This window comes from Netta rufina (genome assembly GCF_964035555.1).
Source record: "Netta rufina genome assembly, chromosome: 18".
In the NCBI taxonomy this organism is placed as follows: Eukaryota; Metazoa; Chordata; class Aves; order Anseriformes; family Anatidae; genus Netta; species Netta rufina.
In genome coordinates, this window is record NC_140142.1 from 4,418,585 (window position 1) to 4,442,047 (window position 23,463).

The 23,463-nt window shown below is 52.1% G+C and overlaps 3 protein-coding genes across 3 annotated transcripts; 1 reads left to right on the forward strand and 2 right to left on the reverse strand.

Annotated features, from left to right (window-relative positions):
- Positions 1 to 6,054: 6,054 nt before the first annotated feature.
- Positions 6,055 to 6,996, forward strand: LOC311216283 (olfactory receptor 14A16-like; the record flags this gene model as incomplete). Its single annotated transcript, XM_084297830.1, has 1 exon — positions 6,055 to 6,996. One exon carries the CDS (start codon positions 6,055 to 6,057, stop codon positions 6,994 to 6,996), a length of 942 nt encoding a protein of 313 aa, XP_084153956.1.
- Positions 6,997 to 14,418: 7,422 nt separating this feature from the next.
- LOC311216284 (olfactory receptor 14J1-like) lies at positions 14,419 to 15,345 on the reverse strand (the record flags this gene model as incomplete). Its single annotated transcript, XM_084297831.1, has 1 exon — positions 14,419 to 15,345. One exon carries the CDS (start codon positions 15,343 to 15,345, stop codon positions 14,419 to 14,421), a length of 927 nt encoding a protein of 308 aa, XP_084153957.1.
- Positions 15,346 to 20,091: 4,746 nt separating this feature from the next.
- Positions 20,092 to 21,006, reverse strand: LOC311216285 (olfactory receptor 14C36-like; the record flags this gene model as incomplete). The annotated part of the gene is made up of 1 exon (XM_084297832.1): positions 20,092 to 21,006. The coding sequence occupies one exon, from the start codon at positions 21,004 to 21,006 to the stop codon at positions 20,092 to 20,094; it is 915 nt and encodes a 304-aa protein (XP_084153958.1).
- Between the last annotated feature and the right edge of the window lie 2,457 nt (positions 21,007 to 23,463).

Below are 23,463 nucleotides of genomic sequence, written 5' to 3' on the forward strand. Positions count from 1 at the left end.
CAGACTGCTGAGAGATGGGCGACCTTGAACTCACTGAAACTCCAAGCAGCAACTGGGTCACTGAGAGTGGTCTGAATGATTAAACGGTAAGAGGAGGGCAAACCAGGAGAATGATGGGAAGTGCGTAGGTCCAGACAGGCAGCTGGAAAGGGGACATTCAGCAGGGTCTATGTAATCAAGATGAGTTTTGTGCCTGGAAGATGAGGAAGGGAGCACACCATGATAGAAAAACGATGACAATGCAACTACAGGTGAACACCGGTATTTCTTCTCCTGGGATGAATATGCATCCTGAAAAATCACATTTCTTCATGATAGAAATTACACTTCACATGAGACATTTTACGGAAGGGATTGAATCTTTTGAGTTGATGAGTTGTTGCTTTATTATTCAAGTACTGAAAAAAAGACTGGGTATTCTGGCAGAGCTTTGCTGTCTGACCATAAGCAACCAGGGAAAACCTCCAGTGGCCCCGTTGTGTTTGAGGCACTTCCCCGGACCAGCAGATGTCAGAAAAGACCTGCAGAAGGCCAGAGCCCTTTGGGAAAATCAGGTGGAGCCAGGTGGAGTTCTCAGGGCACCTCCACTGCCAGCAGTGGTCAATGTGGAAGCCAAAAGACAGCAGCAGTGAAAAGGCCACGTCATGCTGCAGGCCATGGCCATGGCTCCAGGGAAGCAGCAGCCCCAACCCGAAGGCAGCAGAGAGGCAGAGCCCAGCAGGCAGTGAGGGGCAGCTCCGAGGGCCACCGGAGCGTCTCCTGCATGTGGTAGCTGGGCTCTTGATCCTGAGCCCCTCCTGCGTGCTGGGGCTTCTCCCCCAGCTCCAGAAGAGATGGGAAGACAGAGAAACTGAGATGAATGATATTCTGAGGGACTTGTTATTGTCTTTACATATTCATTAAGCTTGCTTCTTTAGCTATATTAGACGACTGGATAAAAGAAATTAAAAAAAATTACAAGATGTTAAAAATACATTTATTTAAATCAAACCCAAGAAACTTAATTGTAAAAACAAATTAACAAAAAAAATTCCTAATAAATTTTTTAATAAACTAGGAAATTCTTTGCACCCAGGGTATCTTTTTCCAAACTCTCATGCATGGTTCAGTTTGCCCCAAGCATCTTGGAGGCAGTGGCCCCCTCTGTGTAGAAAACTGAAAGCAGTCCTAAAGGATGACTTCAGGGTGTCGTGGTTTAACCCGGCCGGCAGCTAAACACCACGCAGCCGTTCGCTCACCCTCCCCCCTCCCTCTCTGGGACGGGGGAGAGAAATGGAAAGTGAAGCCCGTGAGTTGAGATAAAGACAGTTTAATAAGACAGGAAAATAATAATAATAATAATAATAATAATAATAATAATAATAATAATAATAATAATAATAATAATAATAATAATAATAATACAATGATGATAAAAGTACTACTACTAATAATATGTACAAACAAGTGATGCACAATGCAATTGCTCACCACCCGCTGACCGAGGCCCAGCCTAACCCCGAGCAGTCCGGCCCCCTCCCCCCGGCTAGCCACCCCTATCTATTGTTTAGCATGACGTCAGATGGTATGGAATACCCCTTTGGCTAGTTCGGGTCACCTGTCCTGGGTCTGTCCCCTCCCAGCTCTTACTGCACCCCCAGCCTGCCTGTTGGCAGGACAGAGCAAAAGGCTGAGGTGTCCTTGGCTTGGTATAAGCACTGCTCTGCAACAATTAAAACATCGGGGTGTTATCAGCACTCTTCTCATCCTAAGCCAAAACACAGCATTCCACCAGCTACTAGGAAGAAAATTAATTCTATTCTAACTGAAACCAGGACAGGGGCCTACCAGGTACTTTGGAAGAGTGAATCTCACAGCCTACAGTGCAAAGCACATGTCTTCTGCTGGTCTGTCACAGGCACTGGCAGATGTGAGCCTAATGGCAGAGATCTCAGCCAGGACTCAAGGAATGACCTGTCGGCTACTTCAGAAAGAACTCAACTCACAATCCTCTTTATGGACATTCACTTAGGACTGGATTAGGAATTTCTGAAGCATGACTGACCTCATACCTACAAAACACCCTGTTTTTGGCCCAGGACCTGCCCATCTACAAGTAATTTGGCTGTGATTCTTGCAGCACTGCTGATGGGCACCCAGCCTCTCTGATGCTCAGGAGCCAGTTCCGTGCCAGTCCTGTAAGGTACTGAGGCAGGAGAGACCTTGCAGGCAATGCTCCAACCGCATGCCTGTTGGTGGTCTCTGAGCTCCTTGCTCAGAGTGCTCAGAGCAAAGATCACACTCACATCCAGAAGCTGTGTATCTGCAACTGGCCTAGAAGACACTCAGTGGAAGCCCCAGTCCCAGCCCCAGCCCCAGTCCCAGCTCCGGCCCCAGCCCCAGCCCCAGCCCCAGGTGGCGGTGCTTCTCTGCAGAGGGAGGGGTCCAGGGTTCCAGGGGCTAGGGGGCACTCTGCAGGGCTGTGCTGGGCAGGCTGGGAGGCAGACCCAGCTCGTGGGGTCACTGCCATTGCCCCAGGGCTGCAAGGAATCACTCGCCAGGCTCCTTTGATGGGGCTGCTGCGTGCCCTGGGGCTGCAGAGCTCTCCTCTGCCTGCTCACACCAGATTGAGCACTTGAGCTCTGCTCAGTCCACATAGGACAGGCTCATGCTCTGCAGACTCTATTCACTGCTGTCCCCTGGGCTCACACAGCCCTGACAGAGGAGTCTTGCGAGTGATTTTTTGGAGCCATAGGGCAATGGCAGTGATATTTCTATGTTTCTCACAAACTTCACAAAATTGTTTCTCCTAGCCCTCCCCACTGCCCAGCACTGACTCTGAGGTGGCACTCAGTGGCCCTTCAGAAGGGCCTTTGGGCTTCCTCAATTGTCCTGGTGCTTATTAGCACTTTCCTGGCTCTTTCCAGAGCTTCTTGTCCATTGTGGGGACACTGATTCTGGCTGGGACAGAGTTCCTCAGCAGATCAGGCCCTGTGGTGCTGTTTTTGATATGTGACCAGAGCAGTGTTGGTCACCCACGGCTGTAGTCGCTGTTCCTGTGCAGTGTTTGCACAGCATCAAGGCCTTCTGTGCTTCTCACTCTGCCCCACCATTGAGTCAGCTTCCACTAGACCAGGTTGCTCAAAGCCCCATCCAACCTAGCCTTGAATACTTCCAGGGATAGGGCATCCACAGCTTCCCTGGGCAGCCTGTTCCACTGTCTTACCACCCTCTAAGTCAAGAACTTCTTTCTAATAGCTAATCTAAATCTACCCTCTTTCAGTTTAAAACCATTACTGCTCGTCCTATCATGACACTGATGAAGAGTCCCTCCCCAGCTTTCCTGTAGGCCCCCTATTGGTACTGGAAGGGCTCTTCAAGGTCTCCCCAGAGCCTTCTCTTGTCCAGGCCGAACAAACCCATCTTCCTCTATATATTTCTAGGAAAAGTGCTGCTGCCCATTGATTGTCCTCATGGCCCTCCTCTGGGCTCCCTCTAACAGATACACATCCTTATTGGGGCCCCAGAGCTCAGCACAGTACTTGAGTTGTGGCCTCACAAGCCCTCCTAACAGATCAACATTCACTCCAAACTTGGTGTCGTCCGCAAACTTACTGAGGGTGCACTCGATCCCCTCATCCACATCATTGATGGAGATATTGAAGAGAACTGGCCGCAGTACTGGGCCCTGGGGGACACTAAGGACAGGCCTCCATCTGCATTTATTTGCATTTACCATGAATTTGGGCTAGTTTTTAACCCCACAAAGCGTACACCCGTCCAAGCCTTGAGCAGCCAGTTTCTCTGGAGAATGTTGTGGGAAAAGATGGAAAAGCCTTACTGCGGCCTAGGTAGAGCACATCCACAGTCTTTCCTTCATCCACTGCGAGCATCACCTTGTCACACCTTGAGATCTGATTTGCCAAGACATATTTGACCTGCCTTTGAGAAACCCATGCTGACTGGGCCTGATCACCTGGTTGTTCTGGAAGCGTTGTGTGATGGAATTCAAGATAATCTGCTCCAAGAGCTTCCCCAGGACTGAGTTCAGACTGACAGGCTTGTAGTTCCACGATCCTCCTCCCAGCCATTTTGTAGGTGAGCATCACATTTGCTAGTAACCAGTTGACTGGTAGGCAGGACTGTTGATAAATGATGGAAGACAGCTTAGTGAGCACTTCTGCCAGCTCCCTCAGTACCCTCGGCTATATCCCATCCAGCTCCATAGACTTGTGAACACCCTCCATGAGGGATGCTGTATGAGCAGTGGTGCTTGCTCAAACTGGTTCAGAGAAGAGCAAGGACACTGGAAAGGCTGAAAGACCCAACAGGACCAAAGTCTTTGTGTCCATGGCTATGGCTGTTGTCTCTGCCACTGAGGCCTAGGAGGAGACAGCTGATTGTTAAAGCACCAGGGCTTCATTGCCTCCTCACCCCCCCACCCATGAAGCAGGCAGGGGTCATACCATTCTCCTGCACTTGGCCATGCACATCCCCATCTCCTACTGCCCCACAAAGAGCCCCGAGCAAGGTGTGAAGGGAAAGGATCTCCCTTCCTTTGTGCCATGCAACAAGACCTGGCCCTTGTGCTTGCTGACACACATCCAGTTTTCCTACACATCAGTGTCACCTTCACATTGCCTTTGTCTCCTTGTCCTCACTGCCGCCAGGGTTCTGCTCTAACAAGCTCCAAGGGAGGCTGTGTCAGTGCTGGCCCTCAGGGGGACACTGCAGGAAACTTGCCTCTGACTTGCACTTCTGCAGAGATGTCTTCAATTGTCTCTGAGTGCCTGAGGTTCGTGTGTGGGCTCATCAGCAAAGCCCCCAGAGGGGTGATTGCAGTGCCTTGGGCTGGTGCTGTGCTGCTGAGCTGGGCCAGGCTCGTGGGACAGAGAGAGCTCGTGGCAAGAGGGCCGTGGTGCAGAGAGACAGCTGTGCCCAGGAGCAGCTCCTCTGCGCAGCACAGCAGGGCTGGGGGCTCTGACTGCAGCTGGCACACAAAGAGGAGAGAAGTAGAGAGTGGCTGAAGGCAGCTGGCAGTGGGAGGATGCTGAGAGCTGCCTGCAGGAGAAACCTGCACAGCCCTTGACAAGGTGAGGGTCTGGCTGCAGGGCCATGCAGCTGCAGCTCCTGGAAGGGTCTCCTCTTGCTGGGTCTTGTTTCTGGGAGGGCAGTGGGCAATGCAGTAGGCTTTGAGAGTCCTGCTGGGTTGCACTGCGAGGTGAGGAAGTCTGGCAGAAGCCCCTTGCAGTGCCCTATGCCAAGTGCCCCTGGACAGCAATTAGGAGAGTGGCCAAACCTCCCCCAGACTCTGCAACGGTGCAGCTGGGATATGGGACACTCCAGCTTTCAGATATCCAGCTCTGTCCGTGGGTCATCCTCCTGGGCTGCAGGCTGCTCTCCCGCAGAATGCAGCTCTCTCGTGGCATCCTTGTGTTATCCAGCTACCCAAGGGAAAGACACCTCCATACTAACATCATCTCCATGGTGCTGGATGGCTGTCTGTGGGCAGCAGGAATGAGGCCTCTGCAGCCCTGTCTAGGAGGGAAGAGCTGAGATCCTGATCAGTCCCCTGGAGAAAAGGTGAAGATTCTGTTCAGCTGCACTTGGAGTGGGACTTCTCTGCTCTCAGCTGTCTCCTGTTTCTTCTCAGGGCAGCACCTGAGAGGGGTGGTCCTGTAGCTCATAGAGGGGTAGCCCAGGGCAGCAGAGAGCAGGACTGATGGGAAGAGCTGCTCTGCTCAATCTTCCCCAGAGGACAAGTCCTTTACCTCTTGGCACCCACAGGATATCACCTGGAGTGTGGCAGAAGTGTAAGGGCGTTCCACTATTCAATACCTCTCCTATGTGTTATACGGACAACTAGGATAAAATAAAGTGAGGAAAATAGTTGCAGCTTTGCTCCGCAATCAGCTCAGTTGTTTGCAACAATACTGCAAAGCTCATTGGTCTGACATTTTTCTAACGTTGAATTATCCACCCTTCTGCTTTATTTCCTATTTTCCTCAGAGAAGTCTGTTGTAACATTGCTTTGCCTTCTCCTCTTCAACAGACAAGGAAGTACAAAGTCAGAGAATGCCCAACATCAGCTCTGTGAGCGAGTTCCTCCTGCTGGCATTCGCAGACACGCGCGAGCTGCAGCTCCTGCACTTCGCGCTCTTCCTGGGCATCTACCTGGCTGCCCTCCTGGGCAACGGCCTCATCTTCAGCGCCGTAGCCTGCCACCACCACCTGCACACCCCCATGTACTTCTTCCTCCTCAACCTCGCCCTCCTCGATGTGGGATCCATCTCCACCACTCTACTCAAAGCCATGGCCAATTCTCTCTGGGACAACAGGGCCATTTCCTATCACGGGTGTGCTGCCCAAGTACTTTTTTTAGTCTTTTTTTTTGATGCAGAGTTTTCCCTTCTCACCGTCATGGCCTATGACCGCTACGTTGCCATCTGCAAGCCCCTGCACTACGGGAGCCTCCTGGGCAGCAGAGCTTGTGCCCAGATGGCAGCAGCTGCCTGGGGCAGTGGCTTTCTCAATGCTGTCCTGCACACGGCCACTACGTTTTCCCTGCCCCTCTGCCAAGGCAATGCTGTCGACCAGTTCTTCTGTGAGATCCCCCAGATCCTCAAGCTCTCCTGCTCAGATTCCTATCTCAGAGAAGTTTGGGCAATTCTATTTAGCATTTTGTTAGCATTTGGTTGTTTTCTTTTCATTGTGGCGTCCTATGTGCAGATCTTCAGGGCAGTGCTGAGGATGCCCTCTTCTCAGGGCCGGCACAAAGCCTTTTCCACGTGCCTCCCTCACCTGATTGTCACCTCCCTGATGATCAGCACTTCCATTTTTGCCTACCTGAAGCCCCCCTCCATTTCCTCCCCATCCCTGGACCTGGTGGTCACACTTCTGTACACTGTGGTTCCTCCAGTAGCAAACCCACTCATCTACAGCTTGAGGAACCGGGAACTAAGGGATTCCATCAGGACTCTACTTGAATACACACATCGTCAGCAAATTCACCTATAATACTATGCCTAATATTAGAAATCCCAGCTATTCTGAGAAAGAAAATAATATGATGTCTTCTATTAATAAATGTGTGTATTATTATTTTCTCTCATTATTTCACTTTTGATTAAATATTATTCCTAGCCTCCTACAAGTCAATTATTTTTCTGTAGAAATTGGCTTCCTGTGTAGATAAACATAATAAGAAAGCCATCAGAAATTCATTGGTCTGAGCTGCTGTCTCTTCCCATCTCCTCTGGTGCTGGGGGAGGAGCAGCCCCAGTATTCAGGAGGGGCTCAGGGCCAAGAGCCCAGCTGACACATGCAGGAGCAGCTCCAGTGGCCCTCGGGGCTGCCCCTCACTGCCCGCTGGGCTCTGCCTCTCTGCTGCCTTTGGGTCAGAGCTGCTGCTTCCCTGGAGCCATGGCCATGGCCAGCAGCAGGATGTGGCCTTTTCACTGCTTCTTTCTTTTTGGTTCCTCATTGCTTTCTTGTGCTCTTGTATCTGTCTTAGTCTCGAGGTCTCATATGCATTGATGACAGTCCTGTTGTCTTTGCAGTGTCTGTGTCTGCAGGCAGCAGCAGGCACTGTGCAGCCCTGGGTAACAACTGGCCTACCTGCTAGCACCACAGTAACAAGAGGGTCTTTCTCAGGGCAAACCCAGGACCCTGGACACCTCTTCCAAAAGTGCCTAATAGGAATGGAGCCAAGAGGTTGCTCCCTGCTCTTCTGTTTTCTGGGGTTTGTCATGGAGTGAGGGACAGAGGCTGAAAGTCCCAGGGTGGTCCCTGAGGAACCAAGGGCTGGGCCAAGAACTCCTTTTGTGGCAGCACATGCCCAAATAGACAACACTGCCCGCTGCAGTCAGTCAGATGGCCAATGCCAGCCTGGAGATGTCAGGAGATCTGCAGGGACATGGTGCTCACTGGGTAGTGATTAGAACCTCATAAAATGTATGAGTATCCAAAGACGGGTCTGGTAAAGGAAAAGGGGAATCTGAGGATTCGATGGGTTAAAGGAGGGCTCTGCAATGCCAGAAGACGTGGTGGAGAGCCAGCAGGTGAAGGCCCATAAGACTGCAAAGCAACAGTGGGGAACCTCCTTATAGGCTCCTGGGCCAGATCTGGTGCAGCACTCGCCTGCCCTTTGTGCCCTCAGACACACCCCATGGTCCTGCCCAGCACTGCCCTGTGCTGCTGAGGCATCAGGGCAGGTGGAAAGGGGCTCAGCAGCAGAGATCCTCATGGAGTTGGGTCTGCTGCCCACCCTGAGCAGCACGGGCAGGGGGGAGACCCAGGGCACCACAGCCCCTGGCTCTCACAGCAGCACCACCAGCTTGGGGCCCTGTGGGGAGCACGGGGATGGAAGAAGCAAGGGCTGGCCAGGCCAGCACAAAAACCTTGACCTGGATAAGGCTCTCTGGGAGCAGGGATGGCCCTGGGGAAGAGCAGGGCAGCATTGCTGGGCCTGCACTGATGGGTAAAGGGCAAAGGGAAAGCTCTTTGTGCAGGCCCCTGCTCAGGGCAGGCTGCTCTGTGGCTGGGCCAGGCCTCTTGTGCTGGCCTGGGGAGCGGGGCTGGCCTTGCGGGGCACAGGCACCCTGTGCTGGGGATCTGCCAGGCAAGAGAGCAGGGCTCCTGCAGCTTCATGGACCTCCATCTCCTGGCACCACGGACACCTCCTTGTTCCATGCATCCAGCAGATAAACACCTATCGGCCACCTGCTTTCTCTTCTTCTAGAGGAACTGGGTTCAGAATAAAAATAAACAAGTAAAACTCAGAAATTGTGAGCCACAGAAGGCCCTGATGCTGTGCAAGAAATGCTCAAAAACGGCAACCACAACTGTGGGTGACCATCACTGGTCACACAACCAAAACACAGTACCACAAGGGGCTGCTTTGCAGAGAGTAACTCCGTCCCACCAACAGCCAGTACAGGACACCTGATGGACAAGAAGACTCCCTCTAAGCTCTGGAAGGAGCCAGGAAGGTGCTAATAAGCACCAGGACAATTGAGGAAGCCCAAAGGCTCTTCTGAAGGGTCACTGAGTGGCACCTGAGAGGCAGTGCTGGGCAGTGGGGAGGGCCAGGAGAAAGACTTGTGAGAAGGCTGTGAGAAAAAAGGACACTCAGGGTTTTATTTGCTGTCTGTGGATGGAGTAGGAGTAGGAGGTCAGTCCTGGGACTGGGGCAGGGCTGAGGGTCCCTGCGTGAAGCTGGACTGATGGAGAAGTGTACACCCTGCATGTGTGCCTCAGCCTGGGAGCAGGGACCTGCCCACGGTGCAGGATGGCTGGGCTGTGCTCAGCCATGCCCCAGGAGATGACCTTGCTCTCTTCCTCCCCACCACTCCCCACATGGGGCAGGCCCTCAGGAAACACCCCTGAGCCTGGAGATGCACCAACCTGCTGCGCTGAGGTGCCACTACTGCAGGGGAAGAAGGGAGGGTTGGAGAGACACGTGGGGCCTGCGGGCAAGAGTGGTGTGGCCTGGGGAAGTGAGTGCCTGGGAAAAGTTACCCTGGAGCCATAGGAGCCATTCTGGAAAGGAAACTTGATGGCAGGAACCACACTTTTGTGGCACTGCAGAGCTGCTGGGCACATTGTGCAGGGTGCTGTGATGGACATTTTTGTCCTTTTCCATCATGTCTTAAGTGCCACATTTCTCTGAAATAGAGTAGCCAACAGAGCACTGACAGATAGTCTAAGATCATGAAAGGCATGATAAGCATGCCCCTAAAAAGGTAATTGATATGGGAAAATCAGGAGAAGCCTGGCCAGGAGAGATGTGAGACTGAGAGGAGGAAATAGGGGCTTGGCCAGCCAAACTTAAGGATTTTGTAGAGGTAAGAGGGTTCAGGTTATGCTGATGTAGATATAACTGTGACTTAAAATAGTCATACAAGGCTATTCCCCAGCTTTAACCTGTAAAGTTAATTCCTATGCCTAAATGCTACTCAGCACCCTGACAGGAATCCACTACTCTAATGAGTGACCTCAGCGTACCCCTAGAAGACAAAACTCAGGCAATAATTGATTCATCCTAGCTCTTACTCTCTCAGTCACTCTGACCTTCGCCCTTAATATTAGTACTTAAATGGCCTATTTAACACTAGAAAACTGCTTAAGAGATCTATACAAAACCCTAACTCCAAATGAATTTGAGGGGCCATGGATCTGATCAGCTTGTGGGCCACCACAAAGAGGAGATGGGTGGGAATGCTCTGAGAAGCTCAGCTCTGCCTCAGGATCTCCTGCCCCAGCAGGAGAAATATGACTGTGGCAGTGACTGTGAGGTCACTTTTGTCTCTGCACTTGATAGGCCAGCAGCAGGAACGTGTCACGGAAAGGGACTGTGAGGTCACTTGTGTCTGGAGGTGGCAGGTCAGCCTTGACTTCTCCCTGGGAGCTGCACTTTTGGGCTGACAGCTGGCAGTGGCCCTGCTAGGCCAGCAGAAGGCACCTGCTTGGCATGCTGACTGGGGGATCCCCTCTGCCTCCAGACCCAGGAGGACCCAGGCAGAAAGAAGGCCCCAACATGGGTTGTCCTGTCCCTTCTGCTTGAGTCCATGACTGGGCAGCAGGAGGCACAAGGCTTGGCTGTGTCTAGCCAAGAAGCTGCAAGGCCAGCAGCAGGGCCCTGGCTTGGAAGAAGCTGGTGAGTGTCTATGATCAGACCATAGCTTTGTGTTTCAAGGAGCAGCTGGTGAGGGTTGATGAGACACTGGTGAAATGATGGAAATGCTGGGATGAGAGCAAGGTGGTGAACAGAGATGGCTATCTGAAGACCTCCAGGAAATAGGACAAAGTGTGGGACAGCATAGGAAAGAATGCAGAGGAGAAGGCAGAGGTTGCTGGTAAAAAGGGAAGGCCCCAACAGTCCTGAAGCTTTGACTAGAGCTTATGAGTAAACGAGATATACTCATTGCAATGCAGCCTCTTTGCTTCCTTGCAACCCTGTGCAGAGGCAGGGAGGGGTCATACCAGTGTTCTTCTCATGGCATCACACTACCCACCACATTCCTCAGACCTCCAGGAAAAGTCCTGAGCCAGACAGGGGGGTGCAGGATCTCCCCTCACAGTGGCTGGGGTCTGACCTTGGCTGTTCTGCTTCACTAAAACCAACCAAGACTTTTCTCTGCACGGTGCTTTGCCTGTCTGTAACCATGGCCTCCAATTATCTGCCCTAACAAGGCCCTGGGGAGGCTTTGTTAGTAACAGCCCTCAGTGGGGCCCATTAATACTCCAAGTCACTTCAGCTTTTCCTTTTGAGTTTGCTTATTTGCACAGTTGCATCATTCTCCTCTCAGTACCCAAGTTTCTTTGACTCAGCACCAAAATACACCATGGAACTCATTAAAACACAGTAATTCTTAAGGAGCCATAACTCTCCAACCGTTTTCTTCAAGTCTTCAAGATTCGATCAGCTAATTGGAGAGCTTTCATGTTGTAGTTAATGGGGAAGATTTCAAAGAGCATCTAATAAAAATCTTTCTTCATTTGAAAGGCTGAATTTTGTTGTGTTTCAGTTTAGAGCATCATTCTGCTATAGGTATTGGTCTATGTTTTGACCTTTGAAGCCCTGTTTAGGTGGGAAGACCAGGGTCTTTCCTATTTCAAAACAAACAACAGGAAATCATACTGCAATTTTCAAAAAAACAAAGCTCAAGTTCCTCATTTTGTTGCCTCCAGTGATGTTTACCTTCCCAAAAGGATGACTGTACATGATGTATTTTTCAGTGAGTAATAGGAAATTTCAGATAATTGTGTTAATATTAATCCATACCATACTAATTCAATGATAATCGATGAGGGTCTTACTAAGGAAACCATTGGACAGACTGCTGAGAGATGGGCGACCTTGAACTCACTGAAACTCAAAGCAGCAACTGGGTTGGTGAGAGTGGTCTGAATGATTAAAGAGAAAGGGGAGGGCAAACCAGGAGAATGATGGGAAGTGCATAGGTCCAGACAGGAAGCTGGGTCCAGACATTCAGCTCTCTGACCGTAAGCAACCAGGGAAAACCTCCAGTGACCCCGTTGTGTTTCAGGCACTTCCTTGGACTGGCAGATGTCAGAAAAGACCTGCAGGAGGCAGGAACCCTTTGGGAAAATCAGGTGGAGCCAGGTGGAGTTGCCAGTGCACCTCCACTGCCAGCAGTGGTCTTTGTCCCTGTAACTGCAGCCCAGTCCAGCACAGGAACACCCCTTCAAAGACAAACCTCTTCTTCAGTGGGGTCCTGGGATTGACCTAGATTTGAAATGGCCACTGGACACCTGAGATGCTCTCCCTTACTTAAACTAGACACTTGAACATCTGTTGATGACCTTCCTGGGTCATCTTTAGCAAACTCAGGCTGAAAAACTCAAGTATAGCATGCTTCAAATGGCTGAGGCAGAACACATCAGCTTGCCCCACTTTGCAAATGGCCCTCCAACTAAGGTTTGAAAGCTAAACATGTGAAATGATCCATCAGGTCAATGTGCAGAGTAAGGGAAAGTCACACATATTGTGCTGGAGCAACAGAAGGCAAAAAGCATTGCATTGTGCCTCAGAATAATTAAGGAGACCTAATCCAGTTCATCCATGAAGAAAAGCAGAGAGAAGGATGTTGAGTTTGGCCTAACATGAAGAAGGATGTGCATCACTGGTGAAGGAACTGGCATTTTTGCTATCACCAATGTGAATTACACAAGCACCACCGCACCTAATGGTAACCTGTCCGCCCTGGCTTAGTATTCCCACAAAGCAGGGGAAAGGGAGCTGACAACCAAGGGACACATTTAGGTGTGGAAGGTGGGGCCCAGTAGAGACAAGGAGTCAAGGCAGTGAGCTGGAGGAGGCCAGCAGAAGCAGCTCAAGGGGTGGTGCTGCTGGTGTGGACACGTTTGTGGCAGCAGCCGGAGTGGGCAGCAGCTGTGCGCAGGCAAGGGGAGGCCAGGAAGCACATGCCAAGGGCGCTCCTGCCAGCGGAGCCAAAGCCAGGGGCACAGCCTGGCCGCGGGGCACAGCCTGGCCCTGGGCTATCATGACGGCCCTGCGGGTCCTGGCATGCTGTGGGGAGGGGACGAATGCCCTGGGCCCCCTTCCGGCTCTGCCCAGGCCAGCAAGGGCCCAGAGTGGCCTCCTCTACCCTGCCCCTGCAGCTCTGGGCTCCCTTGGCGCAGCCCTGGCTCTGCAGCACCAAGCCCTGCTGGGAGCCCTCCCCTGCATGCTGCCACCGCTCCCTGACGCTGCCGTTGCCCTCTGTCGGGCACTGCCCAGCCCAGCCCAGCCCCTGCCCACCTCTCCCCACCTCCCTGCCCTCTCCCCAGTCCAGCAGCGCAGGCTGGGCTGGCCCCAGGGCAGTGCCCACCGCAGGCTGCTGCAGGGCTTTGGGCACGGCCACCACAGCCCCAGCCCCTTGCAAGGCACCGCAGCTGCTGGCACAAAGGCGGCTCTGGGCCTGCCCAGCAGCCCCCACACTGGGGCCTGCTCAGGAAATGGAGGTCCGTGAAGCTTCAGGAGCCCTGTTCTCTTGGCTGGCAGATCCCCAGCACACAGTGCCTGTGCCCCGCAGGGCCAGCCCTGCTCCCCAGGCCAGCACAAGAGGCCTGGCCCAGCCACAGAGCAGCTCTAGATTCCTCTCCAGGTTGCCATTTGCCATCAGACTCAGCAACTTCAGGATACTCCCTGGGCAGTCAAGGCCAATTATTGATTGCTGACCATGGCTATCCAAGAAGGGAGTTCCCAGTCCAGCACTACACTGAAATTCTGATCCACGGTGAAGCCCAGAGAAGTACGGGGCCCATTCATGCAGCAGTTCCTTGGGTATATTCCTAGCACCAGCTTTGGAAGAGCTGTGCAAAGAAAGACTGTCAGCAATATACATGGAATCTCAAGACTTAGTCAAATGCAAGAGTACAAGAGAAGAACGCAGAAGCCAAAAGAGAACAACAGTGACAAGGCCATGTCCTGCTGCTGGCCATGGCCATGGCTCCAGGGAAGCAGCAGCCCCGGCCCGAAGGCAGCAGAGAGGCAGAGCCCAGCGGGCAGTGAGGGGAAGCCCCGAGGGCCACCGGGGCTGTTTCTGCATGTGGCAGCTGGGCTCTTGGCCCTGAGCCCCTCCTGCGTGCTGGGGCTGCTCCCCCAGCTCCAGTTGACACGGGACCTCTGACCAGTGCCATTCTGAATGTATTTCAGATGCCTTCCTTATTGTCTTTATTCACAGAGGAAACCTAGCTCTACAGGTACATGAGATGACTGTGTTAAAGTAAATAAATTAACATACTTCAGGTTAAAAATTCCATTATTCAAATAAAATTTTTATTGAAAAATATGTTAAAGCATAATAATAAAAATTGTCCTGTCAGTTTCCCAAATAACTTATCAGTCCAGTTAATGTTTTTATTTACCATTATGTATTATGACAGTAGTAATAATGACCACAACACTGATGCTTAAGAAGCATGTATAAAAACAGTTTTAATCAAAGCATTCTTGAGCTCCTGGTTCCTAATGCTATAGATGAGAGGATTCACTGCTGGTGGCACCACTGAGTACAGAACTGCCACCACCAGGTCCAGGGAAGGAGAGGAGATAGAAGGGGGCTTCAGGTAGGCAACTGTAGCTGTGCTAACAAACAGGGAGACCACAGCGAGGTGAGGGAGGCACGTGGAAAAAGCTTTGTGTCGTCCCTGCTCAGAGGGCATCCTCAGCACTGCACTGAAGATCTGCACATAGGACACCACAATGAAAACAAAACAACAAAGGACTAAAGAAACACTAAACAAAAGTGCCCCAACTTCCCTGAGGTAGGCATCTGAGCAGGAGAGCTTGAGGATGTGGGGGATTTCACAGAAGAACTGGTCCACAACATTGCCTCGACAGAGGGGCAGGGAAAATGTGTTGGCCGTGTGAAGGACAGCAGTGAGAAAGCCACTGCCCCAGGCAGCTGCTGCCATCTGGGCACAAGCTCTGCTGCCCAGGAGGCTCCCGTAGTGCAGGGGCTTGCAGATGGCAACGTAGCGGTCATAGGCCATGACAGTGAGAAGGGAATACTCTGCTACAAACAAGAAAGCAAAGAAAAATAGTTGGGCAGCACATGCTTCATAGGAGATGGCCCTGTTGTCCCAGAGGGCATTGGCCATGGCTTTGGGCAGAGTGGTGGAGATGCAGCCCAGGTCGAGGAGGGCGAGGTTGAGGAGGAAGAAGTACATGGGGGTGTGGAGACGGTGGTGGCAGGCTACGGCGCTGAGGATGAGGCCGTTGCCCAGGAGGGCAGCCAGGTAGATGCCCAGGAAGAGCGCGAAGTGCAGGAGCTGCAGCTCGCGCGTGTCTGCGAATGCCAGCAGGAGGAACTCGCTCACTGAGCTGATGTTGGGCATTCTCTGACATTGGACACAGTTGTCTGTTGAAGAGAGAAGACAGAACAGTTAGAGGAGGCTTCTCTGAGGAAAACCTATTGCAAGTTTTGGAGCACCCCCCAGCCTGAGCCTCTCTTTGCCGGAGAACCTTTCCACACCTCCCTTACTTGAGCTTGCAGAGGAGTCCTTCCTGCTGTTCATCAGGGGGAAGCAGGGATATGGGGGAAACTCTAGTTCAGTCCACTGACCAGGACATTAGAATTCGCAGTGCTGTTTCAAACAATGCATCTCAAGGCAGAACAGGGATTCGGATGCCACTGCTGAACACTGCTATTCTCACCTGCCTTGTGTCAGCCCTCTGTGAGCTGCAGGACCACCACACTCAAGTGTTTCCCTGAGAAGAAACAGCAGACAGCTGAGAGCAGAGAACCCCCAGTCCAAGTGCAGCTGGACAGAAACCTCACCTTGTCTGTGCGTTGTGAGCAACTTCTCAGCTCTTCCCTCCTAGCAAGAGGTGTAGAAGTCATTGCCCTTATTGCACCTCATTGCAGCTTCCCACAGACAGCCATCAAGACGCAAGGCCATGGTGTTAGCATGGAGGTGTCTTCTCCTTGGGGCACCTGGATAACACAAGGATGCCACAGGAGAGCTGCATCCTGCTGGAGAGCAGCCTGCAGCCCAGGAGGATGCCCCACTGACAAAGCTGGATATCTGAAAGCTGGAGTGTCCCATATCCCAGATGCTCCCCCTGCAGGGTCTGGGGGAGGCTTGGCCACTCTGCTCATGGCTGCCCAGGGGCACCTGCCTTAGGGCACTCCAAGGGGCTTCTGCCAGGCTTCCTCCCCTTGCCCTGAAACCCAGCAGGACTCTCAAAGCCTACTGCATTGCCCACTGCCCTCCCAGAAACAAGACCCAGCAGGAGACCCTTTCAGGACCTGCAGCTGCATGGCCCTGCAGCCAGGGACTTACCTTGTCAAGGGCTGTGCAGGTTTCTCCTGCAGGCAGCTCTCAGCATCCTCCCACTGCCAGCTGCCTTCAGCCCCTCTCTCCTTCTCTCCTCTCTGTGTCTGCCTCTGTGTCTCTTTCCTGCTGAGCTGTGCAGAGGAGCTGCTCCTGGGCACAGCTGTCTCTCTGCACCAGGGCCCTCTTGCCACGAGCTCTCTCTGTCCCACAAGCCCGGCCCAGCTCAGCATCACAGCACCAGCCCAAGGCACTGCAATCACCCCTCTGGGGGCTTTGCTGATGAGCCCACGAACCTCAGGCACTCAGAGACAATTGAAGACATCTCTCCAGAAGTGCAAGTCAGAGGCAAGTTTCCTGCGGTGTCCCCCTGAGGGCCAGCACTCACACAGCCTCCCTTGGAGCTCGTTAGAGCAGACCCCTGGAGGCAGTGAGGACAAGGAGACAAAAGCAATGTGAAGGTGACACTGAAGTGTACATAAAGTGGATTTGTTTCACTAAGTACCAGGGTACAGACAATAATGAATGACTTAAAATTTGAAAATACAGAAAAGGAAGATAAAAGAGTAATTAATGTTAACAATAACAATGGCAATAGCAATAACAATAACAATAATAATACAAGGCAAGTGTTGCACCATGCAATTGCTGAGAAGCCCCTCACCAATGCTCAGTCCGTCCCTGAGCTTTGGTCCCACTGACCCTGGCCAGCCGGCATCGGGATCTCTTGTGCACATCCCTTGACCTTAATTTCTTTTCGTGCAAAATCAGCTCTCAGAGGAATTTGGTGTATTTTCTTCCCTTTCTCAAATACTCCCTCTGCTGTGTCACCCCACCCAGTAATGCCATCGATGTAGTGCAGGTGCTCAGGAGCTTCCTCCTCTTCCAGGGCAGTCTGACTCATGCTGCTTGCATGGCAGCACTCAGCATTGCGGGACTTCATTCAGGCCACGATAGGCCTCTGTTAATGCACTTGGTTGGTGCTATACTGACTCAGGTGCACGGCTGTGGTAGGGATTGGCACCAGCTGTCCTTCAGCCCTCATCAACCCCAGAACAGAAGGGTCCTGTGAGAGACCAAGGCAAGGCAGACAACTTCTCCAAGGCAGCTATGCCAAAAGCCTACCGATACCCTTTTGGGTCCCTGAGATACCTATCCTCTCCTGAAGCAGTCTCTTCCAAGGATGCACAGAGTCTCTGGGCCAGTGCCAATAATGTTTTTGCCACTCCTTCCCACTTAGACACACTTCAGCCTCCAGTACAGTTCAGTGTTGGGATCCCCCTGTCGCTGCAGACATACAAATGGGTTCGACCCTCTTAGCTTGATGGCATTAGGGTACACTGTGCAGTGGTGCCCACTAGCTCCTGATACTTCTGTGGGTCTGATGTGCAAGGACATCAAATCCACACAGTCCAACAAACCCGACTGTCCCCTTCCTCCCCCTGGCTGGAGGCACAGCCCCTCTAGTCCTGCTCATAGTATTCAGTACTGTGTCTGGAGGACAGCCCGCTGGAAATTGGAGCAGCAGTTCTCTAAGAACCCCTTTTAGTGATTGTTTTTCCTTGCCACTCACATACCCGTGCCTCTAGGCTGGAGGTAGATTTTCCATCCCACTTTCTCATGTGCTCTCCATGGTCACACCCGTAAAAGCATAGGGTGGCACATAGTGTGTATCCACTGTATCTCCTTTCCTGCCCTCTAATTCCAGAGAGGGGTGCTGTTTCTCCCAGCACCAGAGCAGCATAGGGATAGGGATCGTGTGATTACTGATGCTCTTATGACTTCTTCCTCTTCGTCCTCCTACTCATATGATGGCCCAGCTTTTCTGAAGCCTGCCTCGTCTTCTGACTAACTGACTTTCACATCCATTGTTTTTTCTTGCATATGGGAGCAAGTGATACAGACAGAGCTTGGTTTTCTGGCTCAGACACAGGGCCCAGAAAAAGAGCTGGAGTTGCTGCAGGGCATTTTGCAGATGCTGTAGTAGCTGCAGGGTCTGTCAGAGGGGTTGGAGTGACTGCAGGGCTTTTCACAGAGGCTGGAGTGGCATTGATTGTTTTTGAAGGGGTTTTGCCCCGTTTTGTCTTTGAAGGGGTTTGACGTGCTGGGCACAGATGCAGTTACGGGGATAAAGACCACTGCTGGCAGTGGCATTGTGTTTCAAAGGCTGGGCTACATCCATCTGGAAACACCTGTGAGCTTGAAGATGATAGAATCTCCTGTGGTGAGGTGCCACTACTGCAGGGGGAGAGGGGAAGGAGTGTAAGACATGTGGGACCTCCAGACAGAGTGGTGAGTGCAGAGCAGTAAGTGTGTTCTGGGCATTAAGAAGGCCTGAAAGAGCATAGCATGGCCTTGCTGAAGGTGAGGACCTTGAGGTTTGATGTGAGGGGAGCAGGGGAAAGAGGATGTGGAGTTCAGTTCTGGGATAGAGGGACAGAGGAATTCTGTCTTCTGGCAAAGACAGAAGCAGGTTTGGGTCCAGGACATCCTAGGTGACTGAGGATTATTAACAGGACTTAAAAGAAGCTAGAAGAGTTTGCAGGGATCTCCCAGGCTTTGGCAAAAACCCAGGCAACCACAGCTTTGAGTTAGAAAGAACAGGCAGGGATGTCATAGAAACATTGAGTGGCTGGGGTTGGAAGTGACCTTAAAAATCCTCTAGTTCTGACTCCCTGCCATGGGCAGGGATGCCACCCACTAGATCAGGTTGCCCTGAGCCTCTTCTAACCTGGTCTCGAACACCTCCAGGGATGGGTATAGTGGGTTTACGTGGCAATGTTACCTGGGGGGCTGCAGGGGTGGCTTCTGTGAGAAGAATCCAGATGCCCCATGTGAGATAAGGGCTGGTTTCAGCCAGCTCCAAGGGGACCTGCTCCTGAGAGCCAAGCCAATAAACGATGTTGTTTGAGCCTTTGTGAGGGCAGATTTAAGAAAGGGGAAAACAAACAAACAAACAAAAAATGCTGCTCAACAGCAGCTAGGAGAGCGAGGAGTAAGAAACAGCCTTTCAGACACCAAGGTCAGTGCAGCAGGAGGGCAGGAGGTGCTCCAGGCACGCAGCAGCAGTTCCGCTGTGGCCTGTGGAGAGGCCTCTCGTGGAGCAGGTGGATGTGGCCTGGAGGAGGCTGTGGCCCATGGAGAACCCCCGCAGGAGCAAGCCCTGGACCCGAGCTGCAGCCCGTGGAAAGGAGCCCACACGGAGCAGGGGGTCTGAGGGGATCTGCCGCCTGTGGGGTACCCATGCCGGAGCAGTTTGCTTCTGGGGGATGGACCCTGTGGTACGGAGACATGTGGGAGCAGTTCCTGAAGAGCTGCTGCCTGTGGGCAGCCCCCGTGGGCTCAGTTTGGGAAGGACGGCATCCTGTTGGAGGGACCCCACATGGAGCAGAGGCAGAGAGTGATTGTGAAGGAACATCGGAGACGAAGTGCTACAGACTGACCGCAACCACTATTGGCCATTCCCCTGCAATGCTCAAGGGAAGGAGGTGGAAGAAGGTGGATAGGGGGAAGTTGTTTTTATTTTGTTTTCTTTGATTCTCAATCCTATAGCTTGCTAGTAATAGGCAGTAAATTTAACTAATTTCCCTATGCTGAGTCTGTTTTTCCCTTGATGATAACTGTAAACTAATCTCCTGGTCCTTACCTCAACCCTTGAGCCCTTTTATTCATATTTTCTTCCTGTTTACCATTGAGGAAGGGGATTGGGGAGTCAGATAGCAGTTGTGGTGGAGCTCAGCTGCTCACCTGAGCAAAACAACCAAATGAAGCAGAAGAAGAAGGGCAATGTCATGATTGTGAAACAAATCAAGGCATCAGTTTCCTCAAGACATCCTTGAGCTCCTGGTTCCTCATGCTGTAGATGAGGGGGTTCACTGCTGGAGGCACCACCGAGTAGAGAAATGAAATCACCAGGTCAAGGGATGGGGAAGAGATTGAGGGGGGTTTCAGGTGGGCAAACATGATGGTGCTGACAAACAGGGAGACCACGGCCAGGTGAGGGAGGCACATAGAAAAGGCTTTGTGCCGACCCTGCTCAGAGGGAATCCTCAGCACTGCCCTGAAGATCTGAACATAGGACAACACAATGAAAACAAAACATCCAGTGGTTAAAGAGGCACTAAACATGAGAAGCTGACCTTCCCTGAAGTGGACAGCTGAGCAGGAGAGCTTGAGGATCTGGGGGACCTCACAGAAGAACTGCTCCACAGCATTGCCGTGGCAGAGGGGCAGGGAAAATGTAGTGGCCGTGTGTAGGACAGCATGGAGAAAGCCACTGCCCCAGGCAGCTGCTGCCATCTGGGCACAAGCTCTGCTGCCCACGAGGCTCCCGTAGTGCAGGGGCTTGCAGATGGCAACGTAGCGGTCGTAGGCCATGACTGTGAGAAGGTAATATTCTGCTCCAACCAAGAAAGCAAAGAGAAAGAGTTGGGCAGCACAGCCTTGATAGGAGATGGCCCTGGTGTCCCAGAGGGCATTGGCCATGGCTTTGGGCAGAGTGGTGGAGATGCAGCCCAGGTCCAGGAGGGCGAGGTTGAGGAGGAAGAAGTACATGGGGGTGTGGAGGTGGTGGTGGCAGGCTACGGCGCTGAGTATGAGGCCGTTGCCCAGGAGGGCAGCCAGGTAGATGCCCAGGAAGAGCGCGAAGTGCAGGAGCTGCAGCTCGCGTGTGTCTGCGAATGCCAGCAGCAGGAACTCAGTGATGGTGCTTCTGTTGGACATCTGCTTTTTTCAGGATGTGATCCTGAAAAAAGAAGAGGATGAGAGTAATAAAGTACAAGAAATGTATCAGAGGAAAACGAATGCTCTTTCTCATTTAAAATCATCACCTATATTGTGACATTTGGCAGATCCCTTTCATGCATCCTGATTCATTCTGCCTGACGGTGTCTGTTGGAACAGGGGGCTCTACTGTGGGCAGTGCAGGAGTCAGCCCTGTCCTACAGCAAGAGGTGAAGAGGAACATGTGGTAATGTTGGTTTCACTTCCTTCTTGTTCACAAAATGCTTTGCCCCAGTATCGCTCCCAGTTCACCAAACTGCAGAGCAGAGCTGTGGAGCCTTATTGATTGATTGATTGATTGATTGATTTGATTTTTTTGTTTCCTCTGTCCCACCACTCCTGAGGAGTGTTTCCAAGTCACAAACCCTGGCTATTTGTGCTGAACTCAAAGGGAATCCTTGTAGATCATTATCAGAGAAAAAGGGACTGTCACTTTAGTGCACGGTGTTCTCCTTCAGGCCAGTCTGTCTACCAAGTGTGGTTTCAGCTGCATTGTGAGAGCTGCAGGAAAGTTCTATTCACATGTTTGACTGAAAAGAACAAAGACCCTGCTGAGAGCAGAGGAATCCAGGCTCACAGTGCCCATCTGCACACCCCTCACCCTGTCCCTCCACCCAAGCACACCAAGGGCTCACGCCATGGGCATGTGAAACCCCCATCCCCAGCCAGCCTGGGAACAAGACCAGCAGCAGCACGGCCAGCTGGAGAAGCCAGGAGGAATGCCAGCGTGCTGCTGCCAGGGGAGGCAAGGCCAGGGAGGGACAGACGGACACTCAGCAGACCCTCCTGTGCTGCAGCTCTGCCTGCAGATAAGACAGCTCCTTCTGGGGACACCGGGGGCTTGAGGGCAGAGGCTGTGCTGGAGGGAGAGGAGAGCAGGGGGTGTCCCAGGGAAGACACCTACCCTGCAGGGGATCACAGGGAGGTGCCCGAGCACTCCCTAACAAAGCATTTCTGGCAGCAGCTCCCTCTCACCACCTGCCCTGCTCATATCTCTACTGCCTTCCTATGTCCCTGCTGGAAACAGGATCTCTGTCCCCATGTATCTGCCATGTCCTTGATCACAGACCCCATCTGAGAAGCTGTGTGCTTCCTGAATAAAGGACATCACAGGGGTTGCAGCTCCTAAAGACCTGATAAGCCCTGAGGAGACAACAAATGTTGTTGTTTCAGTCTTTAGGCTGAGGTGCCTGAAGGGATTTGATCACGTTAATTGCTGCCATATTGATCTCTCCCTGCAATACTCTTGGAGTCTCAGTCTCCTGTACAATCCAGACAATTCATTGTCATGAACCCTGCCTCCCCTCCACTCCAAGAATCTGAAAGCACAGAATCCAAGCAAGTCTTCTATTTCAGATAAACCAAGACTCGGTCTTCCTATTAAAATGCCCCCTCAAAAATACCATTCTCTAAAACATCTTCTGTGCCACATTACAGGTAGAATAAGACACATCGTGACAGATGCTGTCAGCCATCGGATGTACCAGCTGTACAAGACCCCTCTGGCAACCCCACCTGCATGGCCCTGCTGCCAGAGCCTCACGGTGTCAAGAGCCTGCAGATGTGTCCTGCCACCTCTGTTTTTGAGCTCCTCAGTGCCTCCAAGCCCTCTCTCCTTCTCTCCTCTGTGTGCCATCTGCAGTCAGAGCCCCCAGCCCTGCTGCACTGTGCAGAGGAGCTGCTCCTGGGCACAGCTGTCTCTCTGCACCACGGCCCTCTTGCCACGAGCTCTCTCTGTCCCACGAGCCCGGCCCAGCTCAGCAGCACAGCACCAGACCAAGGCACTGCAATCACCCCTCTGGGGGTTTTTCTTATGAGCCCACGAACCTCAGGCACTCAGAGACAATTGAAGACAGCTCTCCAGAAGTCCAAGTCAGAGGCAAGTTTCCTGCAGTGTCCCCCTGAGGGCCAGCACTGACACAGCCTCCCTTGGAGCTCGTTAGAGCAGAACCCTGGAGGCAGTGAGGACAAGGAGACAAAGGCAATGTGAAGGTGACACTGAAATGTACATAAAGTGGATTTGTTTCACTAAGTACCAGGGTACAGACAATAACGAATGATTTTAAATTTGAAAATACAGAAAAGGAAGATAAAATAGTAATTAACATTAACAATAGCAATAACAATAACAATAATAATATGTACAAGGCAAATGATGCACCATGCAATTGCTGAGAAGCCCCTCACCGATGCTCAACGTGTCCTTGAGCTTTGGTCCCAATGACCCTGGCCAGCCGGCATTGGGATCTCTTGTGCATGTCCCTTGACCTTAATTTCTTTTTGTACAAAATCAGCTTTCAGAAGAAGTTGGAGTATTTTCTTCCCTTTCTCTAATACTCCCTCTGCTGTGTCACCCCACCCAGTGATGCCATCGACGTAGTGCAGGTGCTCAGGAGC